The 14,942-nt window shown below is 40.1% G+C and overlaps 1 protein-coding gene across 1 annotated transcript in view; it reads right to left on the bottom strand.

Annotated features, from left to right (window-relative positions):
* LOC109917659 (serine/threonine-protein kinase 32C) overlaps positions 1–14,942 on the bottom strand; it is a 279,630-nt gene that overhangs the window by 155,907 nt on the left and 108,781 nt on the right. The window contains exon 2 of the mRNA XM_048608927.1: positions 2,197–2,252. Coding sequence (XP_048464884.1) covers positions 2,197–2,252 — 56 coding nt within the window. The remainder of the gene's footprint in view (positions 1–2,196; positions 2,253–14,942) is intronic.

The following is a 14,942-nucleotide window of genomic DNA, read 5'->3' as shown; positions in this document are numbered from 1 at the left end:
CCAGAAGATCATCGGACGCCATTTCCGCCACCTCCAGCAAGATGCCAACACCAGACACATATTCCCCACCCCTCCCTTGTCCGCCTTCCGCAGGGACCGTTCCCTCCGGGACACCCTGGTCCATACTTCCTTCACCCCCAACACCTCCCCACAGCCCTACGGCACTTCCCCTGTAACCGGTGAAGGTGCAACACCTGCCCATTTACCTCCTCCCTCCCCAATATCCAAGGGCCCAAACATACCTTCCAGGTGAAGCAACACTTCACCTGCACTTCCAAGAATCTAGTCTACTGCATTCGCTGCTCACAATGTGGTCTCCTCTACATTGGGAAACGAAGCATAGACTTGGTGACCACTTCGCAGAACATCTACGTTCTGCTTGCAAAAAAGACCCTGAACTACCTGTTGCCTGCCATTTCAATGCACCACCTTGCTCCCCGGCCAACATCTCTGTCTCCGGCTTGCTACAGTGTTCCAGTGAAGCCCAGCACAAGCTGGAGGAACAACATCTCATTTTCCACTTGGGGACCCTACAGCCCTCCAGACTCAATATTGAGTTCAATAATTTTAGGGCCTAAACTCTCCCATGTCCCAGCACCCCCACCCCACACACCAGGCCTTGTTACCACATAGCCTGCCACTACACACCCCCTGTTGTTAGTCACTAACAGTCCCCATTAACAACCATTCACCCTCCCAGCCTGATCGTTGGCAACTCCTCTGTCTGTCCAACTGTCTTTCTCTCTCTTTGGGCTCTATCCTATCGTTTACTCCCTACCCCACCCACCTCCCTATTTTCTGCATATAAACTGACGTTTTCCCAGCCACCATCAGTTCTGAAGAAGGGTCACCGGACCTGAAACGTTAACTCTGTTTTCTCCTCCACAGATGTTGCCAGACCTGCTGAGCTTTTCCAGCAACTTTGTTTTTGTTTCACAAATACATCATTGACGTAATGCATTTTAGTCCATCTGCTGTGAAAGGCCCTATATTAAGGCTGGTCTTTTATTCTGTGGTGTGGTAAGGCAACTTAGAGTGTCACATGCCATATTGAACAAAAATCTTTTGTTTTATTTCATTCCAAACTTGAACTGTTATTAGAAAAGTTATATTTTCTCACAACTGCCATATAGAATAGGCCATGAATGGAATCCCTATTGTCCACATTGTCCAATCATTTTCTTTCATTACCATCGTTTAATGTGTATGTATCTATATTTGCCAGCAGGAACAATGATTCAAAAATACACCAAAATTGAACTTATTATTGTAGTGATTGATGTGAGGTCAGCCACTTGGACCTCACAGAATATGAGCTCCCTGATTGGGGCTGTTAATCTGATCCAATCAGGAAGCCCTGGCTGACAGATATAAACAGGATTGACAAACATTCTGTTCACTCTGACAGCTGGCTCGGGGGGGAGCTGGATGAGTATCAAGGACTCTCCACGTGTTAATGAAGGGTGACTTTGAGATGGGATACTAGCCTCTGTGGAGTCATTTCAATAACCCATCTCCAACTGAAAACTTGTAAAACTTGTGAAGTCTGTTCAACTCTTTACGATTAAGTAAAGGAGGGTTACATAAAGCATCTTCTATAATTGTAATAGCTCCATTTTATCTAATTCTCAAAAATAATCATCACCCAATACAAGTGTTAAATTTAGAGGTAACTATACATAAATCTTAGTGTTAAACTAGATAGGAGCACTTATATCTTCCAACATGATATTGGAAATGCACAAACCACACCTTTCCTACAGAAATCATGGTCTAAACTGAATTAAATTGCATGTTCCATTAACTGGAGTGTACTTGTCTTTGAACTTTCACTGTCACTATGATGTACAATATGTTAAACATTGAAACAATGTTAAATATATATTTTTCTGACCTCACAGCTAGGGAATTAATATTTCATGTTTAACATATAAAATAACACTCACTTGGTGTCATAAAATAATGATAACCATTAGCAACATAGTATAACAACCAGTTTCTTCTTCCACTCCTATAGCTGTTTATGAGCTTAAACATGAAGCTATATTGTTCATAATTCTCTACACAATTGATTCCAAAGAGCACATGCTCAATAAATTGTTCAACAGAACGAATCTATCTTAAAAATTAGAAAATGTTGATTAAAATTGTGGCATACACATAATTAAACTAATGTGCAACTTGCAGCATAAATACCTTGCCAAAGCTCCCTTTTCCAATTGCACGTAGTATTTGAAAATGGTCAAAAGTCACTGCAAAAGAAAAAATATTTGTGTGTTAATAAAGACACATTTATGAAGTGCTTATTGTCATATGTGAAGATCAGATTTCTCTCAACGCAGATCTCTCCTGTGCTACTGGGGCCTTACACATGTCAGTTAGAATGGGGAATTGTCATCACTGGTACTGGAAGAGTTAATAAATATGCAATGTATAATACATAATGCATGTATATGCCATACCATCTCAGCACACTTAACAATTGTAGGATAAATATTCGAAGTGCTTCATGTATTCGAATTGAGCTGATGCCAGTGAGGCACTCAAATTGTAGTAGAGCAGGTATTACTGTAACTGATTGATGGTATTAGTTCCTTCTACCGCCTCATTTTACATTTCCTGAACATCTGCATTGTGCTTGCTGGCATAGTGCATTCAATAATGTAATTAGATGATAACCACAGGAACTATCAGACAGCCATGAGGTTGCATCCATAAGCTGAAGCAGCCCAAGGGATTTCAGAGATGCCTATGTTGATCACCACAATCCCAACTACAACAACTTTCAGGCCCGCAGACTCACTGACATAGGACAAAATTTAATCTCTGTGTACAATTAGTAAAAGATGCATTGTGTATCTCTCTCTCTCCTGCTATATTTAAAATGCTAAAATTATTCCTTCATCCTATTGTAGTAACTACTTAATTGTACCCAATATTGTACTAAGTTTTGTTGTCTTAAAATCTGCAAGTAAACTGCAGCTTATTTGCTATTTGTACTATCAATGTATTGCCATCTCATTTCTTATTACTTCTCAAAGACATAAATATACTACAAATCCTACACACTGTGGGTATTTCTATGTTTCTTTTCAATGGAGCACACTGCACAGAGACTAGATTTTGTCCTACGTCAATGAGTCCACGGGCCTGAAAGTTGTAGTTGTTGGGATTGTTGTGATCGATGTAGGCATCTGAACAAAATACTGTAGTGGCAAGCTCAAGAATACGGGTGATCCAATCTTGCCCCTAGGAGCAACTCTGAGATTGGGAGACCCACCTCATGTGATCTCCATGCACTAGAAGGAACTGCATTTCGAAGGGCATATAGATGTGTTTACAAGCTAAACTTCCACATGTAGGAAGGACTGTGTGTGCAGATCGTAACAGAAAACTTTTCATAGTGCAGGTAGAAGCAACCTTGTAAAAGTTCAGTCTGTGTCATCAAAGAATTTAGCTGTATCAGATAATGATCTACATAATACATTGCGCCCATGCTTTAGTGAGAGCTTGGAACCTTACTATACAAAACTAATTCCAGGCCATTTAGGAATGAGAGAGATTTCAATGTCAGCTGATCACAGCAAATGGTGATCATGAGTGACCAGCACGGTCTGGATGGAGGTTGCTGCCAATGTAAGTGGTCATGGGTTCCACCCAAGGGAATGTGTTTAGTGTCCAGACTGCAGGGCTGGGTTTAAGTTTCACACTGTCAAGATGAAAGATCAACGAGAAAAGTAGGAATGTTAAAGGGCTATTGAAGCATAAAGTGTTCTCACTCACCAGCTTCCATAGTTGTGTTGGCTGCACATGTCTATCACCCAAATCTGCACCTCTTGTGAAACTTCTGCAGATTTAGAGAGCATGAGGACTGGACAGACAGCTGGTAGTCTGACACTTCATCAGACCAAGGGGCAATCCAACAGTAAGGGGTTCTCAGCATCAATGGAAACTTTATTTTCTCTTCCTTAATGAATGCAGGATAAAAGGGCCCAAAATGCCAGAGAAAGAACCAAGACAGGATATACCAGAGATTTGCCTTCAGGCAGAGCCAGAGCTGGAAGGCCCTGGAGATGACAGGGGAGCATAATGTTTGATCCATAGCAGACAGCCAGTTACATTGGCTGGTATAAATGTTGGCTATCTTGGCAACTTGCTACACATCTGAACCTCATCATAGAACATAGAACATAGAACATTACAGCGCAGTACAGGTCCTTCGGCCCTCGATGTTGCGCCGACCTGTGAAACCAATCTGAAGCCCATCTAACCTAAATTATTCCATTATCATCCATATGTTTATCCAATGACCATTTAAATGCCCTTTAAGTTGGCGAGTCTACTACATTTGCAGGCAGGGCATTCCATGCCCTTACTACTCTCTGAGTAAAGAAACTACCTCTGACATCTGTCCTATATCTATCACCCCTCAATTTAAAGCTATGTCCCCTCGTGCTAGTCATCACCATCCGAAGAAAAAGGCTCCCACTGTCCACCCTATCTAATCCTCTGATCATCTTGTATGTCTCTATTAAGTCACTTCTTAACCTTCTTCTCTCTAAGGAAAACAGCCTCAAGTCCCTCAGCCTTTCCTCATAAGACCTTCCCTCCATACCAGGCAACATCCTGGTAAATCTCCTCTGCACCCTTTCCAATGCTTCCACATCCTTCCTATAATGCGGTGACCAGAACTGTACACAATACTCCAAGTGCGGCCGTACCAGAGTTTTGTACAGCTGCAACATTCCTTCATTTGTATTGACTGTGTCTTATGTTCAAGGTTGAACTGTAAGAATTTTGTTCAGTTGTTATTGGACCACGGATTATCAGAGCATCAGTCTAAGAGGTTTCACTTGTAGTTATTCATTTTTCTATCTGACTATGTACTTGCTTGGAGTTCAGATTGCTATAAATTATACATATTTGAAAGCAGCAACAATGAATGACCAAATGGCTTTAATACAGAATATTTTCTTATGCTGCCCAAGAGAAATCCAATTATTTATCCACATTAGTGATCAAGACAGAACGTTATGTAATTATTAATTGCACAGTGTTTACCATGATCCCAGCGGTATCTGCATAAAGTTATAGCTTATGAATGCCCTCCCACCTGCATGGTGATCTACGAAAATGGTTGTCTTTCACACGAAGTGACAGCCAAAAGTGGTGTGTTTTGGACACAATTAATGGCAATTATTAAGTTAAATGACACCAGCTGATCAATACAGGCAACAACAACAGTGCAACGAAAAGCATTTGAAGCACTTTGGAAAAGTTATCCTGTTTCAAGTCTGATTTGAATCTAGTAAATGTTTCAAAAAAATTACCGCCCAGTTCATTTGTCAAAGCAGATAAATTCAGGTAGTGTGCTTTCCATTTGCTACCATTTCAAGAAGCAGTTTTTGCCATGTCTCACAACAGCCAGAAAGTAAACAGGCATCCCATCCGTAAAGAGTATTTACTTTGTTCCCTCGATTAACTCCTAATCTTAAACTTTTTATTGATTATTTTACAGTCATAGATATAGTCAATATAATGTATTGGATGTAATATAGTTGATAATATATTAATATTAAATATTTAGAATTATGAGCACTTTATATGTGTAATATGAAATAGTTGCTATTTTACAGCTGCGATATTGGTAAGATCAGAAGTATTTGGCCTTCAAATGCCAATAGTTTGGCACAACCACACTAATAGTAGAGGTGGCTAGTCTCTGAATTCCCAGCCATGACCCAGTTTGAATGCCTGAAAAACAGTAATTAAACACCAAAGGTCTCTGCAGCTTCTTGGAGATGTCAAATGCAAGATTTCTTTTTGGCTCTTTGCAGTGAATGCTTTAAACAATAACTGAACAACACTGGACAAAGTTGTGGTCAGTTAAAACAAATCCTATCGGTCCACCATTCATCACTTGCAAAAAGATTTTTTAATCAGATGATAATGCTGCAGCAATCTCATTTTGAGCTGATTGCTCGCACCTTCATGTACTTGAGAGGTATCTGACAAGAAACATTTATTTTATTAGCCAGGAAGTTATGGGCTGAAGGAACCATACATTCCAGTCAGGCACTTGTTCAATGTATCAAAAAATGTAATTGGACTCTCAGTTTCAACAGGAAATTTGAGCCAGTAATAGCTTTCATTTGCTAAAATTTATTTACTTACCTCCTCACTACAAAGAAGAGAAACCTCCTGGAAAAGCTTAAACAGTTGGGTTAGCCAGCCCATCTCTACACCCCAACACCTCTCATCCATTTGAGGCTGCAACTTTCTGACAGCTCATGTTCATCCATTGCTGTTGACTATCTATCATCACTTCATATTGCTAAAACTGACAATCAATTAGGGTTAATTTATCTCAAAATAGTTTGGATGCTGATAATCTGAAACAAACACAAGTGCTGGAGAAAATCAGCAGGTCTGGCAGCATCTGTGGAGAGAGAAACAGAGTTAACATTTCAAATCTGTTATGACACTTTTTTCTTTAGGATTGAAGTCCCAGCGTCAAAAAGTTAACTCTGCTTCTCTCTTCACAAGTACTGTCATACCTGTTGAGTTTCTCCAGGATTTTCTGTTTTAATCAACGTTGGTTCGTACCCTTTGAAAAACTTTATTTAAGGTATTTACAGTTTAACAGGCTTCTTCAAGGGAACAGAATGAGAACTTACATAAATGTTACTGAAAGTGACATTGTTCCTCTCTTTGATCTGCACAATCCTCATTGTAGCTTTATCCTGCCATGCACTGGGAACATCATGTGCACAATGGCTGATTAGCACGGAGCACATAGTTGACCTCTGGTGCAGCTTGACTTTCTGAATGATCTACTGTCAATCTCAGAAACCATGAGGTTTACAGTGCAGCAAAAAGGTTTTTAAGCCTAGTAACTGAAAATTATTCACAGCTATGCATTCAGATCTACTAAATCTTCCACAGACCAAGCACAATACCTTTGCAGTTAGACACTTGTCCACTTCGCTGAACTTTGAGGCTGCTGGCCCTTTGATATTCACCCTCTTTTATTCTACATCGTAATGGTAGGCCCCATCATGACTGCTACCTACCCTTGAGGATTATGCTCAGCAAGCAGTTCCACGCACACTAAGCTCATTAGCTAACCAATTATGGCACTCGCATTATTAAGAAACTATCCCATGAGCAACAAAGATGTGACATGGGGTAGGGACATGGGAATTATTCCTGGTCAGGTTACCAACCCTGGTTGGAAAAAAATCACGCCCCATGAAAATAACTCCTTCCAAATGAAGGTTAATTATAAATCTGTAAATTACAAGCAAGTTTCAAAATAGGGATGCATCACTGAGCTAGCAGTAGTAAACATAGGAATTTGGATACATTGTAACTTATGAATACATTCAGCAGCCTCCTTGCTGCTTTCCCAATATGCAAATTGAAATTAAGTAAAATTCAAGAAATGCCACATTATACCCCACTTGAAAATGGATTGATAACAAGGGGCATAGTGTTAAAGTGATTTGCAAAAGAAGCAAATACGATACGCAAAACGAACATTTCACACTGAATTCTTTGAGTGTGGAAATGCACTGCCTGATACTATATTGGAAGCAGATTCGATCTGAGTATTTAAGAGGGCATTAGATGATTATTTGAATAGGAACAATGCGCAGGGGCACAGATAAAAGGCAGGAGATTGGTACCAAATCATAATGGTCATTCAGATGATCAGTGCAGACATGATAGGCCAAATGGCCTCCTTTTGTGCCACAGCAATTCGATAATTCTATAATCACCAGTTACTATATGTCAGCAGGCATACTAAATTGCACCAATCATTTTCAACAGACTGTGCATAGAATCATTCATGAAACTATCTTCAGGGGTTTATGCAATGCATACGCAATGGGAATACTCTATGGCTCCTAAAATATACGTTATTGATTAATGTTTTAAAATTATGCTACAAAGCATTTTGACATGATTATTACAGAGTTTGTAATTAAACTTGCCTGCACAGAGGTGTTTGAACTTTATTGTCACAATCTTAACATTTACAAAATACATTTCACGTTAGGCATAGAGCCCAAGGGCAAATATGTTAAATTGAGAATTACAGAAAGTGCATCATACTCTACCCTGAGGTTCCTTAATACAATTTCAACACTTTTCATGTTTGTAAAGTGCATTCTCTGTATGAGCTACAGCTTGATGGGTTCAAAAATTCCAAACCTTCATTGCTTTATGTTTGAAAGGCCTTAGACAGCAAGCCTACCCCATCATGCTTCTGCGCCTCTGCCCCAAGCTACCCCTGAGCATGTAGATCTGCACTTTGGAATATGTTAATTTGCAACAGTCAGCTGAGGACAACTCTTTGCAATGAAATACGAGCAACATGTGGGCAGATCAAACAGTGTCTGTCACTGAGCTGTTAAACCCCAGGTGTAGTTTATGTTTGACTCAATTCGCGAACCTGAGAACAGCCCATTGAGTACAGAGTCCATGTCATAAAGCTGCTTGGAATGAACCTCACTTAAAAGCACTTCATTTCTTTCCAGAACTTCCTTGCAAAAGTACATTCCACAAGGGAAGGTGTTGGGTAGCTCAGTTGGCTACATAGCTAGTTTACCATCCTGAGTAATGCTAACAGTGTGTGTTCAATTCCTGCACTAGCTAAAGTTACCAATAAAGGAATCTCTTTCTCAACCTCACCCGTTACTTGAGGTGTGGTGACTCTCAGGTTATCCAACTGTCAGTCGTCTCTCTCTAATAAGAGAGCAGTGCTATGCTTCAGCAGGAGTGTGAAACTTTGACATTCCACACATAGATGGTCAACAGTTTATTCCCCAACACTGTCACCTCGAGGGAATGTGTGGAGAGAATAAGACTCGGGGTATTTAGGAAAGATCTGACAGGAAGGGCCTTTCTCATTACTAGCGAAGCTACGTCCTGGTGTTTGGTTGAATATCCTGGTGATAGACATTCTGCTAATTAACTTTAATTGTCTGCTGAGGATAACATCCAACTGGATCTACTACCTCCTTTTCCCACAGGATGTTATGTGCTAACCACTGTTTGATTGGCATGTGGTCTTCTGCATAAACGCCACCACAAATAACACGCAGTACACCATGTTCCAACTGCTGGGCAAAGTGGCCAAATCCATCCTTCATAAGTTCAGGGACAGGTAGAACCTCAGCACGTAGTGGTGGTACATGATGTTAATATACTGAAGATCATCAGCTTGATGTAATCGCACTTAAAGGTGGTCATCAGGATGAGGGCAATGTTGGGTTTTTTTTAAAATCTCCTTTTATCTACAGACTTTGTATATCATGTCTCTGCGAACACAGTTTTTTTTACCTTAAAGTAATGTGAAAGATGATTGAAGTGATTATCATGGTGCAGCAGAGACCTGCCACATACAGCAACACTGAGAACACATCACACCTGATGACCAGGTTCTTACCCTCTTACAAGGCGCATTGCTTCACGTGCCCGGCATTTATTTTACTATTGTTACTTACTCCTTCCTGTTTTTAGTGAACAACCTAGCCCCTCCGAACTATATCCCCAGTATCTTCAAGTGATCTAACCTGTCAGTGAAGGAACAAAGTATTGATCAACCAGTTTCCAAAGAACGTTACCTCCTTATTGTCTTAATTTCCCTCAGCTCCCAAGGCCAATTCAACAGGTTGCAGATGCTCACAGTATGTGACAGTGGATTTGAGCAGAATATGGGTGGCACAGGGACTCAGTGGTTAGCACTGCTGACTCACAGTGCCAAGGACCCATGTTCGATTCCACCCTCAGGCAACTTCTGGATGGAGTTTGCACATTCTCCCTGTGTCTGTGTCAGTTTCGTCCAGGTGCTCTGGTTTCCTCCCACAGTCCAAAGATGTGCAGGTTGGGTGGATTGGTCATGCTAAATTGCCCATAATGTACAGGGATGTGCAGGTCAGGTGGATTAGCCGTTGGAAATGCAGGGTTAAGGGGATAGTTAGGGTGTTGGGTCTGAGTGGGATGCTCTTCTGAGTGTGAACTCAATGTGCCAAATGGCCTGCTTCCACACTGTAGGGATTCTATGGTGATGTTGTCCATGTACTGGGAAGCTTTGACCTGAGTGTCTTGGGACAGCCACCCCTCTTATGTCCGAATTCTTCCAGGTGGATTCAGCAAACTGTTCCATATACAACACACAAACAAGATGGCAGAGAGAGGGCAGCCCTGCCAGACTCTGGATTTGATCAGAAAGTTTTTTTAATTCCCGTATATTGATTGAAACTGTAGTAATGATGTTCACGAACCACAGTTGGATTCAATTGCAGATAGCCACCACAAACTACATTTGGAGAGTACACCCATCATGTGAGTGTGTGATACTTTGTCAAAGGCCTTCTCTTGATTCAGGCTGATATTGCAAGCAGTTCAGCTTTTCTAACCAATACATAGCTGATCACATGCCCATGTAGCATGAGATTTTTAGAGATCGTCCCACCAGCTACAACCCTGGTCATAGTGAATCACCATGCTTGTCTGAACATTTCTACTATCTGGACAGACAGGAGATGTAATGTGTGTCCCATGTATTTTGCAGAAAATAATTTATTGCAATCAATGACCTGGCTCGACTATCACAAAATCACAGAAAATATAGATGCAGGTTTCACTCATGGGAAGCCATGGTTTACTTGGGGAAGTCATCGTCAATGTAGGAAGATATAGAAACAGCAATACTGATGGCCTTAACCTGTTAATACATGACATAGGCACCCCAAAAATGCCTTTCACTTTCTCATAAGGAAATAATGCTGTTTCTACACATCCTTTACTGTACAAGATAAGGAATAAGCTTCCACTTATCACACCCACACCTTTATTCCTGCCAGATGGTTCACAAATTTTCAGTAAAGTTTGAAATTGTCCATCAGTTCTAGGACCAGGGCCTCTGCCAGTAATGTCACACATAAGGCCATACTGAGGGCCATTATTTTAACCAGAAGCTGAAAATACAGGAAGACATAGATTGTGTCACTTCAGATTCAGTTAAATGGGATTTTATGAGTTTTATATCACGAAGCATCCACCTCCTCCGGCTGTTGATTGCATAAATCAAAGTTAAGTATATACAGGTAGGAGGGCACTATTGGATACTTGTGCACTGTAAGCAAAACTGTTGCTTTGTAATAATTTACAGAATTAATTTTGAAAAAAAAACAGCTGCTGCTAGATTTGGTGTGGTTTTGTACTTCATTTTCTGGATAGCTTAACAACTTCTGTCAATTTCACTCACAAAAATGCTAAGCTTTTGCAGTAGCAGTTAAAGCTAGAAAGTATCGAATTCACTTATACGTGCACGTTGCAGTGTTGATGCAGCCACAGATGTCTTGCTGTGGATCTGTGCAACATAAACCCAAGGACAAACACATTTGAATTGTAAAAACAGAAAAATCACTTGGGCAGGGGCTGCAATGCAGGTGCCTGGGAGTGTCAATTTAATTTTGTAAGTATCCATTAAAGTCTTTTTATTACAGTTCCCCTTTATAGGGGTTGTTATCAGTTAATTACTGTGCTTTATATTTGATTGTAGTTAAACAGTATAGAGAGACACTTATTAACACTGGTGGTTGGTTGGAAAGTTAGGGTTTGCTTATTTGCAATGTCTTACTCTGTAAATAAATCTAAAAGCAAGCAAACATAGACTTCTTACTGCCAATTAGTCAAGGAATAGGTCAGAGGTTTGACACCTTCCACTGCTGTAACACCCACTCTTGAGCACTCATCACAAACATATTTTTAATTCAAAGCTAACCAGGAGTAATTTTATTAGAAACACTTCCGTTGTTCTTAAACAAGTCGTTAATAAGCCACAAAACTAGGTTGACTTTTTCACAAACAGAGGTCAAATCTTTATAATCTGACGAGCAGGCAACCACTCCATTACTGTTGATACACAGATTATTGCATTTTAATTCACACACAACTGTGATCGCTTTACCATGTAGAATAATCTCACACCTTTAAAATTTCAACCTTTGATGAAACGTATTGTTTGTGCAAGTTTATTTTTCCCCACATAGAACATTTATCTCTGAATCAGAGAAACAGGAATAATGAAAGCATAACATATTTAATTATCCAAGAAATAATTCAGCATTAATTTAGTAAATGTAACAGTTAACCATTAAGCAGCAGATCTGGCATATTGCATACTAACTTAATTTACTGCCAGGTCTGATTTGAACCTGGTGATAGACAGAGTCATGACCAGACACGGCACTGGTAAATTTAACATTTTTTTATTTTATTGAAGCTATTCTCATGGGCCCAGGGGAGCAGTGATGTTCCTCTGAGTTTGCAAAAGAACATTGCTCCTTCCCCGCTCCAAATTACCTCTCTTACATCAATTCTAACTGCTCCCTGTTCATCTCCCTCCACAGTCTTGCATTATACCAGGTGTTATTCCTTAGAGTTGAAAGGAGTGGTAACGCGCTATCTGAAATCCCACTCTCACCATTTCAGTGATTCCTGCCAGGAGTCTGAATCCAATCATTTAAATAATTTCAAAGAGTTGAAGTGGTCTTGCTCTGGTGTCGTCTCAACAAGATCAAACTGTCCACAGCCCCATTTCACATGCTATATTCCTGTCATGTTACAATACCACAATGGTAGCAGACAACTAAACAAATCTCTTGTCTCTCGCACTTCCAATTTTCCGATGTATTACTTCATTCTCTCATGCGGCATAAAGTGTTGGAAACCAGCAACACATTGAGTAATGTGTTAAAATCACAGTTGAAAACTATAAGTCAATTCAGGAATTAACTACTAAATTGAAAATACATGTAATTTAAGAAATAATATTCAAGGAATGCCATGAAACAGCTTGAGGAAACTGGAGCAGTCTTTAACAAATGACTGAACCCCAAATAAGACTTCTTTTTAACAGCTACAAGCTATCTGTATTTATAACCTGCAGTATACTCTGAGATTCATACAGTTGCATGATTCTTTGGTTGTTCATGGCAACAATCACACTGAAGCATTAATAATGTGACACAATTAAGAGAAACTTGCAAAATTACAATCAATAATTATTAGGCTAGATGGTTAATTTACATTATCGATTCTTAAATCTATTTTAGTCTTATTTAGAAAAGCAGAAATTGATTGTTGTTTATTCTTTTCAAAAAAATGGGGTGGCATGGTGGCTCAGTGGTTAGCACTGTAGCCTCACAGGGACCCTGGTTCTATTCCAGCCTCGGGTGACTGTCTGTGCAGAGTTTGCACATTCTCCCTGTGTCTGCGTGGGCTTCCTCCAGGTGCTCTGGTTTCCTCCCACAGTCCGAAGATGTGCAGGCTAGGTGGATTGGCCATGCTAAATTGCCCATAGTGTTCAGGGGTGTGTGGGTTATAGGGGGATGGGTCTGGGTGGGATGCTCCAAGGGTCAGTGTGGACTTGTTGGGCCAAAGGGCCTGTTTCCACACTGTAGGGATTCTATCTAACAGCTAACAGCAGAAATAATTGTGGAAAATAAAGCTATGATCAAAAGCAGACCTGATGCAGAGTTTTACCCAAATCACACCTCTTTCAGCTGTTAATAACTAATCAGTGAGTGGTGTATACTAGGAAGCACTTTGTATGAACTGCTTCTAGACAGTACTGAAAACAAAAAATGCTGGCGATCACGATGAGTCAGGCGGCATCCACGGAGAGAATGCAAGCTCACATTTCGAGTCTTGATGACTCTTCATCAGAGCTGAAGTGAAGCGCGCAGGGGAGTGCATTTATGCAACAGTTGGAGGGAGGTGGGGCGTAGAGTGCTGGGGGAGAAAGGATGTTGATGCTTCAGATTAAGTGATCAGAATGTGAGAATGGCAGAACAATGTGGAAGAAATTACTGTAGATGCTGGAATTTGTACTGAAAGCAACAAATTCTGGAGATCACAGCGGGTCAGACAGCATCAATGGAGAGATAGCAAGCTAATGTTTTAAGTCTGGATGACTCTTCAGTATAAAGTAATTTTCTAGTCCTTGCTCTGTCTATTATGTACAGTAATATATTTTGGCAAATGGGAAAACCATACAATGTAGCCAATCAGTTGTCTGTATTATCTGCGATCTGCAGAAGAGAAGAAATATAATTTCATGTCACAAAACATACATAAATTACATTACTAAATCATACGACTTATTTATTGGCCTACTTAAAATAACAAAAGTGTAGCAACATCAATATAGCAGTATAAAAATACAAGGAACAAAGTGGGTTTAAATTCTGCCTTCTATCAATACTGCATCTCTGTACTGCTTACTGTGGATTATCCTGTCTTTTCCGCCAATCAAAATGGTGGTTTCCCACTTTCTAAGCTTTTGCCCTCCTCCTGCAGCTACAATGGAGGTTTACGTTCTTAGATGCAAAGTTGATGCTTTCCCACCGTTCACATTCGAAAGTAAAATGTTTGTGACCTTGGAGAATATTTAAAATTAATCTCTGCGGCAAATTTAATAAACAGTCTTGCTGAAATCAGAGTTTAACTTGTGAATGTCCCAGTCTTGTAATAATCTTTAAATTCTTCTCATTATCTTCGTCTGCTAAACTCATTGTGCTTTAGTCACCTTAACTGCAATCTGTTTTGATTCCGATATTGTGGCATCAGTATAAATTAATTTTCTAATCCTTGCTCTGTCTTTTATAGCTATGGTATATGTCCCACCATTTGGCACCATGTAATGTTGAAGTGAAAACCTAGACGAAATAGGGGGAAATTTGGGAAAAATCTATCAATATGAAACTGATTTAAGTAGTGATCTAATGCAACTATACTTAACTGGGCAATTGTTTCCAGAGACAACAAGGTGCAGGGCTGGATGAACACAGCAGGCCAAGCAGCATCATAGGAGCAGAGAGGCTGACGTTTCGGGCCTAGACCCTTCATCAGAAAAGGGGGAGGGG

This window comes from Rhincodon typus, chromosome 20, assembly GCF_021869965.1.
Source record: "Rhincodon typus isolate 14 chromosome 20, sRhiTyp1.1, whole genome shotgun sequence".
NCBI lineage: Eukaryota > Metazoa > Chordata > Chondrichthyes > Orectolobiformes > Rhincodontidae > Rhincodon > Rhincodon typus.
Note: the sequence above shows the minus strand (reverse complement) of the source record. Positions and strands in the feature narration are given on the sequence as shown.